We start from the raw sequence: 17,964 nt of genomic DNA, 5'->3' as shown, positions 1-17,964 counted from the left end.
ACAAAGAAGGAAAAAAAAAAAAATCCCCATGGCATGTGTTTGCTATACACATTCCCTCAATAAGTGAATGTAAAGTATAGTTAGAAAACTGAAAGGTTTGGTCTAGAAAGTGGATAGTGTACATGGTGGGGGGAAATGTGGCAGAGTGAGAGAAAAAATTAGATAATCTTGAGATATATGTATTAACAATTCTCATCTTTCCCTATTTCAAGATGCAAATATTTGCATTAACTATCCTTTCTCATGCAGAAATTTTATAGAGCACAACTATTTTTGTAATATAAACTTTAAAAATAGCATATTAAAAATAATTTTGTATTCTCTTCATAAATTTACTTTATAGTTAACTGATTCTGCAAACACTTTCGTTTGCACAAAATAATTTATTTTTCTTACTGGAGCAGGCAATTGTGAATTCAGGGATGACAATTCCTAAGCAAACTCAGACTTGGAAATTAACAATAGAAGAGTCTTACGCCAAATCATTCACGAGCAGAAGCCTAAGATTAGACTTTTTAATGTGTAATATGACAGGCAGAACTCAAATAAAGGTTTAAATATAAAGTAACTAACATGGATGATAGTCTGCTTGATTTCAAAAATGGTCTATTTTAGTTTATTGTATTTTTCAGAGTCACTTTCTTTCCTGTCTAGTTTTAAATATAGGACTTCTGGTAGCCTGTAAAAGAGCTGTCAGACAGCTTTTCCCAATATGACAAATCTTACTTTTAATCTTCATAGTTACTTCTTAGAGCATCTACTTCCTTGTAAGAAACTAAGTTTGTCTTTTCATCTTTTTATCCTTCCAAAACACTGTCAACTACTTCAACCTCTTAGCTTCAGGACCACAAACTGCTTGGTATCCAGCAGTTTCCAGCTTGGGTCCTTCAAAACACTTGAGTACATTTTTAATTTTGTAGGAATAGTCCTGTCAAGATCAACTTAACAGTCAAATAATATATGACTAAGAAGGTCACCAGATAAAATATAAAGGGTTTAGCCTCTGAAAGACTTGCACCCAAAGTTCTTCTGCAGTTCTGTTCAATTTTTAACTGAACAACTTCTGTAGCAGATTTCAGATACCTCCTATTTGTAGATCATTTGGTATATGTACTGTTAATATTCACACTAGTGTGAACTCCACAGATAAAATATGCATACACACATACACACATGTCAACAACCATCTGCATGCATGTGTGTGCAAACATAACGTAGCCCACCATCTTTACAAAGTCACTTCTTTTTACTCAAGTTTTGGCTGAGGTCATGCATTTCTAGGGTATAACACGTCAAATTCTCTAAGGGAGCTTTTAAAATGTGGTTTATACAGAAGACAAAGGGGATGAGTGAGATTTTTTGGAAGATTTTACAAACCATGCAGGTGGCAGGAAAGAGTCCCAAACTACGCAAATGCACAGTCTGTCTCCATTTTGTGTTTTGGAGAGTCACAGAAGAAGCCTAATACTTTCACAGCCACCAATGAAAACTTCAACTTGAGATTACTAGCAGTTGTTTGCATAGGCCCAGGCTTCAAAAGAAGAGTGACAGAGACAAAGATTTTAAATAAGAACCAGAGCTCAAAAATCTTAATCTTCCCACCCTGTTGCAAGGGTGGCCTTTTGGCATCTATAATCCTATTCTCATTGAAGAAAATAGGAAAACTTCTGTCTCTGTATCTGTAGAGCCCCTGGATGACCATAAAGCCCATCAAAACTCAAAGTCACTGAGCCTTTCTCCTAGTCATTGCTTGGCTTCAGTTCAGGTATGTCCCAATGGACATTGGAAAGCCAACACATTTGCTGTTTTCCTCTGACCTGGATTTCCCTTTTTATTTAGTTAGAGAAGACAGAACAGGCAACAGCAGGGCCGTGGCATATAGAGGGTCTGATCAACATCAGGCAGCTTGGGACATGGCATGAAAAAGCTCCTCTCTGTTTCAAAGTTACCAACAAGGTTATCCCTCAGATACTGAACTGTGGGCAGAACACTCTGGTTACATTAGCTGACAAAATTTCTTTGATTTTAATGAAGCTAAAATAAATACATTTATATAGAGAACTCTGTTAAGGAACTCACAGTATTCCAAGTCTCATTTCTGTCTCGAAAAAGAAGTACATTTTAATGCAAGAAGACAATTCTTCTCCAGTTAAGTAAGAAATTTCTGTCAAACCTCAAGAACACATTGTACTTTCATGCTTTCATAGTACCCATCTCTTTAAATCCAAATTTGGTTTGTAGCTATAAAATGATGATTAGGCCTATATAATTTATTTAATACTCAAGCTTTTAGTGGTTATGAGCAGCGATCAGACCTTTACTAAAGCAAATCTCTGGTTTCACTGTTGACTCTTTAGCCAAGAAGCTCTGAGTCTGCCAACTCAATGATGAGTGCTGGCTTGAGCATCGCATTCAGCAATCATTCCCCTCAGTGGAGCAACTAGTTTTATGCATGCCTCGGGGCTGATAGACATTCTCAGTCAGAACCTCCAAAGATCATTTCTGGCCACAATAAGCACAGCATTTAATACTGTTTAAAATAGCGTGTCAGACTACGACAATAAAATGACATATTGTTTAATCAGGAAAGCACAGTAAAATCAACACACGACACTTTATATAGTTAATGGAACATTTAAGTCAGACCTTACAGTAAGGTAAAGCAGCAATTTCCCTCCTGCTCCCCACCCCAACAAAAACAGACAACTCTGGATTGCTACCAACTACTTGAGCTCCATTGCTTTCCAAGTGTTTACAGCAAGAAATATGTGAGTTTTGTTTTACACACCTGAAGACATTCTTGCAAGATCTCCTTACAGTTTGAGGCTTACAGAAGCCCACTGCTTTATATATCACATATACCTTTTGAGCAATTTTTTTCCTGATTAGTTTTTACCTTGGACTAATCAGGCTTAAATTTAGATCCAAATGTGTTCTCCACAGAAAGATAAGCATCTTTTTTTTTTTTTAATGTAAGAAAAAAAAGCATGCTAAAAATAATTATTAAAAAAAAATCAAAATAGTATATTTTAGCTTACTCAGAAGTTCATTTAAATGTAGACAATGATAAGAGTTTTATTCTACAGCAAATGAAAGCATCACTACAATACACAGCAAGAGAATTGCATGAACTTAATTTGAAATATACATTTCTTTTAGTACAATACTACAACCTGCTAGAGCAGAGATAATGCTTATCCTTTAAATAAGAAAAATAAATTTCACACTTGCATAGATTTATTTAGAAAAAAACACTCAGACTTACCAGTCTTAACAGTGTTCTCAGTTGCATAATCTCCTATCTTTACCACTTTTTGCTTGAAGTGACAGAGGAAACTTATTATAAGTAATATTTTATGCTGAAACATGGAATTAAGATGTAAAAGTAAAAAATAACAATGTTCCCATGAGAAATGAAAATGTAAAGTACGTGAACTGGGGCGTGGAGGGAGGGGGGCAGGGGGAAAGAGATCCAGAATGGATGTTGACAATTTTGAAGAGAATAATAGTAGAGGATTCTAATTAAACATTAAGGTCTAGAAAATATTTTAGTATTCTTTCTATTACTACTCATCAGTCCAAGGGGAAAAAAAAATATTTCCATGATTCTGATTTTGCTGTTTTTTTCCCCTGTTGGATTTATTTTATTTATTTTTCTTTTATTTTAAAGTACAACACAACTAGCATGTTTCAATTATAAGATACAACTAACTAGACAGGCACCACAAATACATATTACATACACATTCACATTCTCACCCAGACATGTGCATTTAAAGCACACAACTTAAAATCCAGAATACTAGTGTGAAATAGCATCACTGGTCCATCTGAAGCAGCTCCCACAGACAAGGCTTAGGTTTTTCTATTGCTTTGCTTTATTATGAAATGCCCACACCTTAGCCAGATGTTTTACAAACAACTTCCAAGGGGGCTGTCACCAACTAATGAAATGGATGGACTGGAAATTTGACAGGTAGACTATAATAATACAACAGAGTTAAAAGTGATAATTATTTCTCCGAGCATCAAGCAGAAATTCAAAGCACAAACTTTTGCTTTGCTCAGCTCATTTTCAGGTCTTTTATAGATAGACAGTCTGAATATGAGCCAGCAGTGTCTGAATATGAGCCAGCAGTGTCTGAATATGAGCCAGCAGTGTGCTCAGGTGGCTGAATATGAGCCAGCAGTGTGCTCAGGTGGCCAAGAAGGCCAACGGCATCCTGGCTTGTATCAGGAACAGTGTGACCAGCAGGGCTAGGGAGGTGATCGTCCCCCTGTACTCAGCTCTGGTGAGGCCGCACCTCGAGTACTGTGTTCAGTTTTGGGCCCCTCGCTACAAGAAGGACATGGAGGTGCTTGAGCGGGTGCAGAGAAGGGCAACAAAGCTGGTGAGGGGCCTGGAGAACAAGTCCTACGAGGAGCGGCTGAGGGAGCTGGGCTTGTTCAGCCTGGAGAAGAGGAGGCTCAGGGGCGACCTTATCGCTCTTTATAGGTACCTCAAGGGAGGCTGTAGCGAGGTGGGGGTTGGTCTGTTCTCCCACGTGCCTGGTGACAGGACGAGGGGGAATGGGCTTAAGTTGAGCCAGGGGAGTTTTAGGTTAGATGTTAGGAAGAACTTCTTCACTGAAAGGGTTGTGAGGCACTGGAACAGGCTGCCCAGGGAAGTGGTGGAGTCACCATCCCTGGAGGTCTTTAAAAGACGTTTAGATGTAGAGCTTAGGGAAATGGTTTAGTGGGGACTGTTAGCGTTAGGTCAGAGGTTGGACTCGATGACCTTGAGGTCTCTTCCAACCTAGAAAATTCTGTGATTCTGTGATTCTGTGATAGTGAAGCAGTGGAACTGTACTGCTTCAAATACCGACCCAACTCAGCACCCTGGCATATTGACTGTAATGCAAACCATCTTCTCCTATCCTGGGGTCTATAAACATAAATTCCATATGCAATTATTATAGATATTTTATTAGGACCACTCAAAATTTATGTCCCCAGTATGTCTTCCTTTCTTACTAGCTGCACTGTAAAAAACTGTATTTGCTCAACATCCTCTGTACAATGTATTATCCCATGACATTTTATCTGACCGTTTTACAGAGAAGACGGTACCAAAATATACTCTTTCTCCACAGGGATAGTCTTATTTTTTCCAGGAATGCAGCCAAATAAAGATGGTTCTTCTGTAGACATTTTTTTCCTTTGTTAATCATGCTGAACTTTCATACAGCTGAGTGCTGTGATTTTTAAATAAAATAAAATAAATTTAATCCATAATTTATTTAAAGAATATGATCAGTCTGTTTCAAATCATGCTAGCAAGAGAATTTATCATCTATTTTCAAGAAACGAGTAATAAATCAAACTTTTTTTGTCAACAAAATAAATTCAACAATCAACTTCCTCCACAAAATACTGCCCAAAGAAACAAAGCTGACTTTCTGCTCTGTTTTCTACAATACAAATCAAATCCTTTGGTCTAAACTTTGGACCAAACTTTACACTCTAAGATGGACATATTTCAGTCACTTCCCCAAATGCTGTGAGGTATAAAAACCCAAAACCAACCTTGTCTCAATTTTAAATGAAGATTTTTTTTCCTCTGACATTCCTTCTGTCTCCATACTCCCTAACCCCATAAAAAGCAGACTCATTAACAACTCAGACACAAAACTACTACACTCCTCATACCTGCTGTGACTAAGGCAGACTCTATCTTATATATTTCTGCTGGTTGTTACAAATGCACTTCAGAGGTGTACAGCATGTAGGCCAAAATATTGCAGCAAAAATTTGGAGCACAAACTCAGATTATGGCAAAAAGTGTGTTTTTGCCAGTGAAGCTTATGTAAAAAGGGAAGATGATGGTCGCAGAATGAACAAAGTAAGTTTAAAATGCACTGCAGTGAGCTGTATTCACTGCAGGATAGTTTTGCAAATAACATTCTTCTGGTGTAGATCTGCTTCAGTGCACATTGTCTATAAGGCTCATCATCATTTTCATAAAAAATCTAAAATATCCTGCCTCAATATGGTAAAGAGATTAAAACCAAAACTTTTCCCTAAACTGAGGTATAAGAATAATTTCTTACAGCAATTTCCAATTGTTATGCTGAGTCAGTTGCCATTTGTTTGTTTTTCTACTGAGCAATTGCAAGCTCTTTCTCTACTACATGAATGGGCTACCAGTGCATGTCATGGCCTCTAAGCTAATGATTTCCTGATAAACACGTCCAAATTGTATTTGAGGAGTTGGGAGAGGAAGACTGTTTTGTTTTACTCTGGCCTTCTCCCCAGAAATATCGCAGACATTCCTTTAAATCCACTCTGCTTTCCCTACAAGAACACTACTTTGAACTTCTTAAGCAAGAACACAGAATGAACAATACTTCAGATCACATCTTTCTGCTGTAAATTAGTATGGCCCCTTTGAGTTCCTGTTAATAGTTATTAAAAGGTATATTAGGATCATTTTATTTTTTAAAGGTGTATGAACAAATATGTTTTAATTAACGTGCTAGCTAGTAATGCTTACTAGAAGTATAAAATCATGATTTTAAAAATAACTTTCCCTGTGTACACTCAGTATAAAGCTTCATTCAAAACACGGTTAGTGAAAACTTGTTTGTACACAATTTTTATTTTTATTTTTAATACAACAGTCTAGTTTCATAGTCTAGACTTAGATGCTAGGATATAATTGTAGGGATTGAAAATGCAGATAAAAAGAAGCATGCCCAAAGACTCATCACCAGAGGTTATTCACGCAGACCAGAAATTACTACCTCATTTTAAATACGTGGTTCTAACTCACTAAACAAACACTACATGTAAACTTCTGAAGTATACATTGATAGTTCAGGCCAACTCACATCGATTTTACCAGTTCTTATCACCCTTACCACTCCAACATTAAGGTACATGTTAACAGGCTTAACCATCTTCCTGAATGTGACCTTAATAAATTGTCGATAGACTATCATGTAAAATACCGTATCCACAAGTCTAATTGGCACAAATCCAAATCTCAAAACACCAAGTGAAAAAAAAAAAAAAAAGGAAGAAAAAACACACCAACAATGAACTCAAGGTTTTGACAAATTGCAGTGTTTCAAGATGCTACTACTTTATTCACAGTGAAGTTGGCAGAAGGCAAAGCACAGCCCTCAACTGATCCAGTCCACAGTCTCATTTTCTAGCCCAAGCACTTAACAAAGGAGGTAGGGATGAAAGCTTATTTCCAAACTTGCCTTGAGCTAAAAGCACCTATAACTTTATGGTACCTGAGTCTTTAAGAACAACATACATTCACCCTTTACAAATCAACTCTGTGCACTCTAGTTTTATTTCTAACAAGCCAAATCTGTTTCATCTCCTTCCACAAATAGAGAAAACTAAGTTAAATGCCTGAAAAGCAAGGAAAACATCTTGGCATGTTCCTCTGAGTTCCTGGCAACCTCTGGCAGTAGGATGAAAATAGGCAGTCAGTGGAAGCAGCATCTAAAACCAGCACAGCAAGATTTACAAGAGAGGTCACCTCTCCAAGCCTTTGCTGTTTTACATACATGGGTTTCTGGTTACTTTCTGGTTACCTTCCTTCACCTCCTCCTTCAGAGGAGACAAAAAGAGAAGAGAATGTCATGAATATTTTGAGTTGTGCAATAAAATCATACCTTCACAATTTGGGTATCCTGGCACACAGAATTACCCTAGCAATGGACTGGAAGCCTGAATCGCATGAACCATATATGACAAACCGCAGACAAACCTTGTGAAGTCTTGTGAAAAAATGGTTCAGAATGAACAGACTGTCAATGATGTTCAAATTTAAAAAAGCTAAAAGTGCTAGCATTCAACACCATTACCATATCTGAATAATGTCTGATCATGTTCTCAGAAGCCACACATCTTCGTAAGATCAAGAGCTAAAACCTGAACACCCATACTTCAGAAGCAAGGAGCTCTACTAGTTCTGGAGAAGATGGCAAGGACATTTCAGATGCCATGCTAGTCTCCCACAGGCTAAGGCTTCACATGCTGTTAGGCTTTGCATCATGCAGGAGTCTTGGCCTCGGCAATCTTCTCTGATTTGCAGTCTCCCATGCCAAGAGTTTCAGATCACCCAACAGCCCCTGTGCTAGCATCATCCAATTACTAGTGGCACCACTGTTGCATTTTAGATCTTTCAGGAGTTAAATGCAGCTCAAGAGCCAAGGCAGGCCACTCCTGATATAGTGTTATCAGGACAACCTGTGCAATACCATTGCAATCTTCTGGGTTAGCTTTATCTTTAAGTCACCAAAAAAAAACAAACCAAACCAAACCAAACCAAACCAAACCAAAACAAAAATATATCACAATTTTGTCTTTAACCTCCCAGCAGTTATCAGAATTACTTTTTTTTTTCCCTGAGCCACAGCCTTTCATCTAAAAAAAGGACTTAAAAGCCTCAACGTTCTGATACTGACAGTAATGGAAATGAACAAACCTATGAAGAGGGCTGTATTTGCAACCAACGTCTTCTGATAAACAAAGCTTCTTTAGGTGAAGATTAAATACACCTTATAAACTGATGTGCCTACACCACAACAGTCTGCAGATTTCATATCAGCTTAATACTTTCATATAAGTCACCTATAAAACCTCAGAATTAACTCATGATTGTCACAGGCTAGGTTATACACCAAAAAAAATAAGCAGAGTGCACTAATCTGCTGCCAGTGAAACATGTCAGTAGCAGTGGAGGAGTACCATAAATATTTTCAGCCAGATGCAATCTGCTCAAGGGAGATGTGGCATCAGGCGAGAGAAGGCACGAAGCAAAGCCTTCTGTTACTCACATTATTATTGGGATTTACATCTAAAGTAATTTTAGATAATACTGACTTGTATGTAAACAAACAAACAAAAAAAAACTTAATTGAAGTCTTACAAAGAAATTGTGATTTTTTTATTACCAAAATGTTTTTGGTGTTGAAATCTTTTTTGTTTTGTCAATATCAAATATGCTGTAACTGTTATTAGAACTGCTTTCCTTTTCTTATATTGTTTTTATAACATCCACAACTCCACAACAAATACCACCAGTTCCCATGGATCTTTTGTTATGATGTGTAGATGTAATGCCTGTATTGAAACTGCAAGAATTTTTTTGTGCTTACACTTAGGTGTAAGTTGCCAGCTTTCAAACGAAAAAAACAGGTCCATATAACAAAGAAACTATATGTATTCCCTGGAAAGATTTTAGATTAAAAAAAATTGAAATGTCTGCCGGGGGAGGGTTGCACGTTGAATCTGAAGATCCTCCCCAACATGTAAAGTACTTAATTCCAAAAATCAACTTCAGCTGTCATAAAAAGTATTGTAGTTCTTTGTACTCTTAATTCCATTCATTAACTGAAACCTTTACAACCTGAAAGCCTTACAAGAGTTGAACAATTAAAGTAACTCTATAGAGTCACTTGATTTAAAACGTGTCCTGAAAAGTAAGCAATTAGTCAGCACTTCTAGAAGGCACTTAACATTCCCTTTGGGGTGAACAATACATGTAGAAGTGAGAAAAACCAGTTCATTTTGATAGTGCTTCCTATGAAGAAAGCTGATCAAGTTGTCTAAAGGGCAATTTGGGGAGGAACTGTAATGATGATAATGAAGTCTCTTCCCTGAGGACAAAATGGTGGTACAAGTAAAATAAGAAAAAACAGAAGTACAAATTTACAATACTGCATTTTCAAGCAGTACTTGCTCAAGAATCTGAATAGATATGACTTTTTTTTCCCCATCATAAATACTGAAGCAGAAAAACCTCTCTTCCCCGTGCTCTATTTTCATGCAAGCCATTCCTGAATATGATGCTCTTCTGCACATGGGGTGGTCTACCACCTGGTCTTCTTCCCTTGGCAAAAGTCAATAATGAAGTTTCAGAGTATGCATTATGCACAGTTGTTGATCTTATTAAGAGGGTCTTATGTTTAACACTGTTCAGAAATATACAGTTTCAGAAAGGATTACAAGCAACCAGAAGCCTTCCTGAACCAGCCCTGAAAACCCTCAGTCCACTTCAGAAGAAGGCTGAACAAGCACCCCATTCCCTTCCTCTTCATTCTTTACCATGTGTACACACACAATATTTAATTGACTGTCAAGAAAACAGAACGATAAACTGCAAAATAAGTTGTAGCATATAAAATAGAGAAATAAAAAGCTCCAAGTTGAGAACAAACACAGGAGATGGTCAGTAAGAAGAGTCCAGACATTTTAGATTCTGATGACTTCCTAGAGAAAAATATCAGAGTAAAAATTAGACTTGGGGGCTGTGTCGCAACTATCAATTGAGAAATATTTTCCATTACTGAATGTATTACTTATTATTGATAGCAGACATGAGCGTCAAGTCTAATTTCTACGATGCTATTTCACAATTACACATATAACCTCACATACAATTAACAGATGGTTTTGGCAGTGGTAGCAAAGGGTCCCCAAACTAGTTATTCTTTAATACCATTACTGTTGCTGTAGTATGCTCCGAAAAAGAAGAGTCACGTTCTTCAGAAGAGTAAGTACTGGGTAAAGACCTTCAGCGAGCAATGGCTAAGTATCCTACAACAGACAGGTTGCTGAAAAGACCAGAGGGTTGGCGAAACACTATTTTTTTCTACATGGGACACTGCCAAGAAAACACATTATTCATTACTGCATATTTGTGCTGGCTTATATTGTTCTTAAGGTTTTATTTCAAAGCAGACTTTCACATGTTTTTAGTAAGAAAAATATGGATAGAAAATACACATATATACCCAAGCACAGAACAGACAAATACATTTTGGTACTAAATTCAACATGATCATGAAATACTTTATATATCTGCAATCAACTATATTTGTCAAACTTCAATTAAAAATGGAGCTTGTGAGTAATAACAATCTTAGTGTAAATTTTGCTGCTAAATCATTTATTTTGATGAATTGCACAAGTTCATAAATCTGTATCTGGAAAAATCATCAACTGTACGTAAGAGGAGATGGACTAGACTGCAGGAAAATGAAAGGGGTTTTGTTTTTCCAAATTTCATATTTTATTAACTATTTTTAGATCCTTTTATGGCTTATTCCTACCACTGTCTGCCAGGCAACAGTGTGAAACCAAAAGATATTTACAGGGCTAGAAGAAAGTGTAAATATTAGTGAAAGAAGAACACATACAGAAACAGTTTGGGGATTTTTTTTCTTTTTCTTTTTCTTTTTTTTTAAACACACCTTTCCACCCATAATTTCAAGCATTAGAGGAAACTCTGCAATGTGATCAGCTTTATTAAAAGCTGAAAGGTTTTCTGCCATAAAATTGCATACAAGGAATGCAATTTATTTATTTATTTATACCATACTGCATACATACACATACATACTGCAGTATGGTAAGACAGAAAGTGGATATATTACTGCATTACCTTCCTATCTCCCTAAAATATACCCTTAATATAACAACTTACAAAGTGACTTCTGCAAAGATCTAGAAAAAGAAAAAAAAAATCTTGTCTTTCAATTACAGTGTTTGTTTTGTTTTTTTGTTTGTTTTTAAATTCAGGTTTATTGAAGTGTTTACTCTATTGATTTAACAGATCATCAGTATGGAAAAAGTTATGAGTTCACTTTACCTTTGATCTATTTCACTCTTTTTCTTGTAGTTTCTCTTTGAGCTAAGCATTTTGAAAGAGTGCAAGAGTATGCAATCATCTAGTTTTGATCACTGAACATATTACTGGGTATATTTGAAAAATACAAATATTCTACTAAAAAAGACCAGCTTTACAAGAGTGTGTTATTCCTTACTAATAAGGATCACCATCTCTCTGGTTGCAAGACAAATCAAAAACATTTTGACTATTTTTCCTCCCATCTCTCTCACTTTTGGGATGGTGGGTGAAAGGGGCACAAGTTGTTGCATCTTTTCTTATATACTTAAATGGTTTTAGAATCTAGAAAAATAAAACTTGTGCTATCACTGGCTCTAATTTTTAAGTAGTAAAGAGCGAGGAAAAGAGTAAGTTTATCCTTTTTGTTATTTCCAAAGCTAAAAATATAAGTAATGCAAATGAAACATTTTTCCTGTTAATATACCATCAAAGGCCTACTGAAACTGGAGAGGAAAATATTCGGGATATAGCATTCCTACAAAGCTTGGGAAAAAAGCTATGTTTTGGACAAAAAAATAAAAACAAAACAAACAAACAAAATATTAAAAAAAAAAATCTTTTGTGAAGGAAAGACTCAAACAAGTTAACAGGTTATAATATAAAGAAGCTGCAAGCAAATAAAGCAGTCCTCATCTTTGCAAAGGAAATAATGCATTAATTTCTCCCCCCAACCAGCTGACTGAAAAACTTACTTGACATGACATTACAAGAGATTCATTTTCCTATTTGTCCAGGAAAAAAAGACAGTATAAATATATCTACACTACAAATAAATGAACTGTAAGAAGATTACACAGTGTCAAAGATATTCCACTAGTCAACAACAGCTTAGTCCCAAAATTGGAACAAAAAGATGACACTGTAAGTCAAATTTAGAGGCTGAAATGAGAAATGGGAACAATCAAATCTGTTCTAGAGTGGGCTATTCCAAGCCCCCTTTTTTTCGCCGATAAATTCCCTGAAGAGTGAAGAGAACAACCTTGCTGTTAATTTTGGTTAAATTCCAAAACACGTCTCAAAATATTTTTAGTACAGTGCATTTATTTGTCTCATTTCTCTTGCTGTTTCAATAAAGCATAAACATTAACAAGGAATAACGTTCCCAAAAAATCAGTTACTTGACACTGCAGTGATGCACAAGCCTATTTACAGGCATTTTGATGGCTTTTCAAGCAGATTACACATTTTCACCTTAGAATTTCTGTTTATCATCTGCACTACTGCCAAAATAATTTTTTTTTTTTTTGAATGCCTGATGATTTCTAGTTGTTCACAAACCAAGATAAAAGCATTTCCAGAAGTGCAAATTATTTTCAAGGCACAATAATAGAGAAGCAAATAATGCAAAATGAATCAGAATAACTTCAATAACAGTGCCATCGAGTATTTAAAATCACTTAGCAAACAAGCCATAGAAGAAATGGTCGTAGTCACAAGTATTTTGACAAAGACTTACCCTCTTGCAGGATCTAAGGCAATTGCTCTGGGCTGATCCAATTCTTGCCAAAACAAAACTTTCCTCAGTGATCCGTCTAAATTGGAAACTTCAATCCGATTTGTTTCAGAATCTGTCCAGTATAATTTCTCTCCCAGCCAGTCACATGCCAGCCCATCAGGTGACAAAAGTCCAGAGATGACCACATTTTGTACACTCCCAGACTTATTGAATTCTGTTCGTTTAATGGCTTCTTCACTTACATCACTCCAGTATATCAGCCCCTTCACAAACACGAAGTCCACTGCTGCCGCGTCCTCTAGGCCGCCCACGATCACAGTGGCGTTCTCCTTCCCATGTGCAGCGTCCACCAAGCGCAGGTCACGTCGGTTTGCATACAGCAACAGCGGGGCAGCTTCAAGTGGGAGAAATAAGGGGTGGGGGGACAGGCAGATGCATTAACAACACTCCTACTAAGGACAATTTATGGCCTGATGTACCGTCATAGCGCAACTACTAATGTAAGGGAAAGAGAACAAAAAAAGAGGCAGGGGGACATTTTGAAGTTTGACTGAAAAGCACAGACTCAAATCGAAGTCTTTCAACTGTGCTACAACTCAAGATGGTAACTTGGTAATGGGCAGCTCATTATTCTGGGCTGTGCATTATTAAAATAAGATTAAAGAAGAAGGCAGAGAACAAAGAAAATGGAGGTTTGAAGTGCCCAAATGACACTGTTCTGTACAGAAGGATGCTTAAATAAGAATATGAAAGATGAGGTTAAAGCAGCTTTATAAGCACTCAGTACTGGCCCACAAGAGCAAAAATATTTATTTATTTATTTATTTATTGCCAGAATTTAGTAATATACACCGCACAAGCTTCTATAAAAGCATAATTCATGTCAGGCTATCAAAGACATGTGTGTGTGTTGATACTCTCTGAAATTATGTATCTTGGATATTTTACATATAATACATACAAATAAAAAGTGCACAGAAAATTAAAGGAATATATATATATATATAAGTGTCAATATTGGTATGAAGAGATAGGGAGAAAAATACACCCACATGAGTGAACCACAGTGAGTTATTTCAAACTCAGCTCCACTCCTCTTATTTGCTTACTGTATCAGTTTGCACGGTCAGTACATTTTTCATACATGATACCTGACTAATACAATTAATGGAAAGAAGCAATCATGAAGCAACCATTTTTTTAAAACGTAATATGCCCCTTTAATTGTCCTTAACCACAAGCTATATATAACATTATGAAAATTCTGTCCTCGTTCCTACTTTTACATAAGGTACACAGTTTTTACCACTAAACATATCTACCTTTCCCTGTGTTTACTCAGTCACTGTAGCAGTGGAGCTGTACAGCAGCATCTAGACATAGAGTAGTTGGCATACTGAACACTTGTCTATCTGCCACCACACAAAATTAACAAAAATCCTCCAGATTTATTTGTTAGGATAAGTAGGCATATTAAATTTCTAGCAGGATGTATGTCCTAACTCAAAGCCCTAATTTCAGAGCCAAAGATGTGCCTGTCTGAATGTAAATGGTTACACTGCCAGAACAGATACAGTTCTTGCATGAGAAATCACAATGCATTCAGAATCCCACACTAAAATTAGAAATACTAACACCTAACAAATACATGCTTTAGAAAATTCTAAAGCTAGTTTCCAGGAGCAGGCTACTCCCCTCATTACTGCAAAACTGTTTATCAAAGACACTGCCACGTGTACTGGGAGAAGCTGAAGGGACTAAGAAGTTCCTTAATCTACCTCTAACTGAACAAATTAAACAAGTGCTGTTATATCTTTGGAAGCTATTTTCTTTCTTTTTCTTTTTGAAAACTAAATTGTTCAGGCTGTCTGCCTAAGTTTAGAAGTACTGAATATAAATTGATTCATGCCAGCTTTAGAAGAAAGATACCTGAATAGCTAGGGGGGGAGCTTTTTTGTTTTTAAGGATGTTAAATTTGTACTCCCCCTCCAGAAAACAAGTTTTTAATTGTGCAGCAAAATATTCAGTTTAGAGATTATATTTCTATGGAGAAGGGGTAGACATCTTTAAATCAGAAAGCAGAAACCTTTTATTAAGTATGTTTATTACCTTACTTTGCTATCTCCTTCCCTTCCTTGCATAATTTTCCATATCCTAAAGATTCAAAATGAATCACAGTAGAGTTTCCTTAAGTGCAGGTTGCTTAAAAAGACTGCATTTCCAGAAGAAAACAAACAAAAAAAAAACTGCGTGGTAAACTGAGAATGATAAAAAAGAGACATGCAATACAATAATCTACTTTTTAAAGCTTGCATACAACTGTGACTTGAAAAATCTCATTAATAGCCAGCTCAATGTCACCCAAAGCACCATGTGAAATGTGCAGCCAACTGGCAGAGTTCTCTCTAATAAGACAGCATGCCCAGCATTTGAAAAAAGGTAAATCCAGGCACAAATGAGTACAGGCTCCATTATTATGTACAACACAGAGCAAGAGTACCCATGCACACAGCATGCAGTGAATTGGAACACCAGTCATGTCAAGTGTAATCACTGAGGCCTGAAGGCACAGCTGAGCCTAACACAACTGCACTGCATAGGTTATTCACTCGTTGTTGGAGCTCAGAGCTGGCCAAGGAACAGTTGGAGAAAGCATCCTTTTCATGAATGATACCAGTTATTTGAGTGACAGCTCAGAATGAACACAGCTACACTTAGGATGAGCAGTTTCATACAGATTGATTCAAAGCTGCAACTTGTAGCGCATTCCACAGGGCTGGCAGATGAGGATATTAAGCTTTCCAATTTGTTGCGACATTCAGGAATGAAGTATGCATCACCAAAATAATAAAAAACAAGTTTGTTCCCCCACCCTCTCCAACCCTTCCCAGAAAACACGGAGGCTTCAATATCCTATAAAATCTAATTATTGAAGTTGGCAGCGTTAGTACCAAGTATCATCTCTGCTATTTACTTGACTCAAACAGCAATGCCAAAGGGAGAAATGGGGCAGAAGATCCCATCCTGCTCCATATAACTCACTCTGAAAGAGACACAGGACCCAACAATGCTGTCTTGAATAACACAGTTATGAACTATACTAATAACTAAAGGGAAGAAATCCAAGAGAAATTCCTTTCATAGCTATGCAACTATTTCACAGTTTAAGTTGCAATGGGGCAAGGAGATGCAACTCAGATTTGATTTTTTTTTTTTTTTTAAAGAAGTCAAAGCTGAACTCTTTACATATGTTTCTACTTTTCCTTTTGATATACATCATAAATACACATATTAACTGCATCAAATTATAATACATTGAAAAGAAGTACTTACACTCTTTTAAAGCAAAAGGAAAAACAACCATCTTAGAAATCGGCAATTGAAACCATAGTGAAAGTTATCACGTCATCTACCACCTGAGAGACCTACATGTAGTTTATTCTTTTAACTAGGGGAAAGTACCCAATACAGAGTAAAAGCTAGACTTGGTTTCAAAATAGCCTTTTTTTATATCCACCAGCAAGAACAAATATTTGTTTAGAGACTACAAAAGTTACACAAATTAAGGTTTAACACATCTGAACCACAACAAAAATTGTGGCTTAAAAATACTGCGGCCCACAGGATGCAAAGGGATGAAGCAGTAGGAATAAAAATCAATTAACAAATAAAATAATTTTTCAACGTTTTAATACTATTATTTATTTTTTTAATATTCAAGAAGAAACTTGAAGCTATTTGAATTTGTCGTACTTTTCTTTAACTAGTCGAGATGCCACTTCCACAAGTTCCTACTTGCTTTCTTTCCGCTCCGGGTGATCCATCCATAACACTTCTGGGCATCATGAGGTCAGCATTACCCTTCATCAGGCTCATTCTCTTTCACTCATAGGGACTTTAGCCTGGTTAATACAATTAGTATCACCTCATTTTCCCCAACCCCCTTTTTTCCTCATTCGCAACCCTCAACTATGCTGTTCTACCCCATCACTTACTTATGGGCCCTTTCCCAAGCTGATTCAAGTTATTACATCAGTGAAAGGTTTGACTGGGTGAGCAAGTTGAATCAACTCAAGAAGAGATCCAGCGAAATCCAAAACTAACATAAGGCGAGCAGCAGGGTACTGGAAGGGGGAGCAGCTCTCTCTGCTTTTATTGGCAGCCTGTTAGATCTGCTCAAGATGTGACTGCAGCCACATCCTTTCTCCTCAGCTCCACTTTCAGCTGTAGGTTTCCAAGCTCTCTTTTGCACTGGCACTAGCACTCACCTAATACCACAGCGAAACAACGCAGGGAGCTAAACTAGCAGAAAGCTACCGTACCCTTTCCTCACCCACCAAAAAGCAGTTTTCAGCCAGTTGTCAGCCAGAACCAGTTCAGAACAAAAGCAGATAAATGTAAGACTAGCACAACAGGAAAAGGCAGGGCTACATCACCTTTGACAAATTAGCTGAACCAGGTGTTTGTGAACCCAAAATTTAGGCCAGATGAGAGGTGGCCACCAAAATTTGTGGCAACCTTTGCCAGAATCCCAACGTGGCCCAGCCAGTCATACTAGGCAGGTGCACACATTATGGACAAAGTATCCATGCAGACGGCCACTGCTAATAAGCGGAGGGATTGCTACATTGGAAGAAGATGTCCTCAAACTAGAAAGAGAAAACTCCCTCTCTTAAATGTCTCAGTGAAGAAGTTTGAACACCTGATGTTGAACCAATACTGCCAAGCTCACTGCCACAAGGACAGCAAACAAAAACTGGAGAAGAGTAGACACAGTGATGAGATGCACCAAGCAAACACACACCATCTTGGATGA

At 37.0% G+C, this 17,964-nt stretch overlaps 1 protein-coding gene across 1 annotated transcript in view; it reads right to left on the bottom strand.

Annotated features, from left to right (window-relative positions):
- Positions 1-17,964, bottom strand: part of LRP6 (LDL receptor related protein 6) — a 125,035-nt gene that overhangs the window by 97,211 nt on the left and 9,860 nt on the right. The window contains 1 exon segment of the mRNA XM_032191628.1: positions 13,149-13,542. Coding sequence (XP_032047519.1) covers positions 13,149-13,542 — 394 coding nt within the window.

This window comes from Aythya fuligula, chromosome 1, assembly GCF_009819795.1.
Source record: "Aythya fuligula isolate bAytFul2 chromosome 1, bAytFul2.pri, whole genome shotgun sequence".
Taxonomy (NCBI): Eukaryota; Metazoa; Chordata; class Aves; order Anseriformes; family Anatidae; genus Aythya; species Aythya fuligula.
The sequence above is the reverse complement of the archived record's forward strand: the minus strand, read 5'-3'. Positions and strand labels throughout refer to the sequence as shown.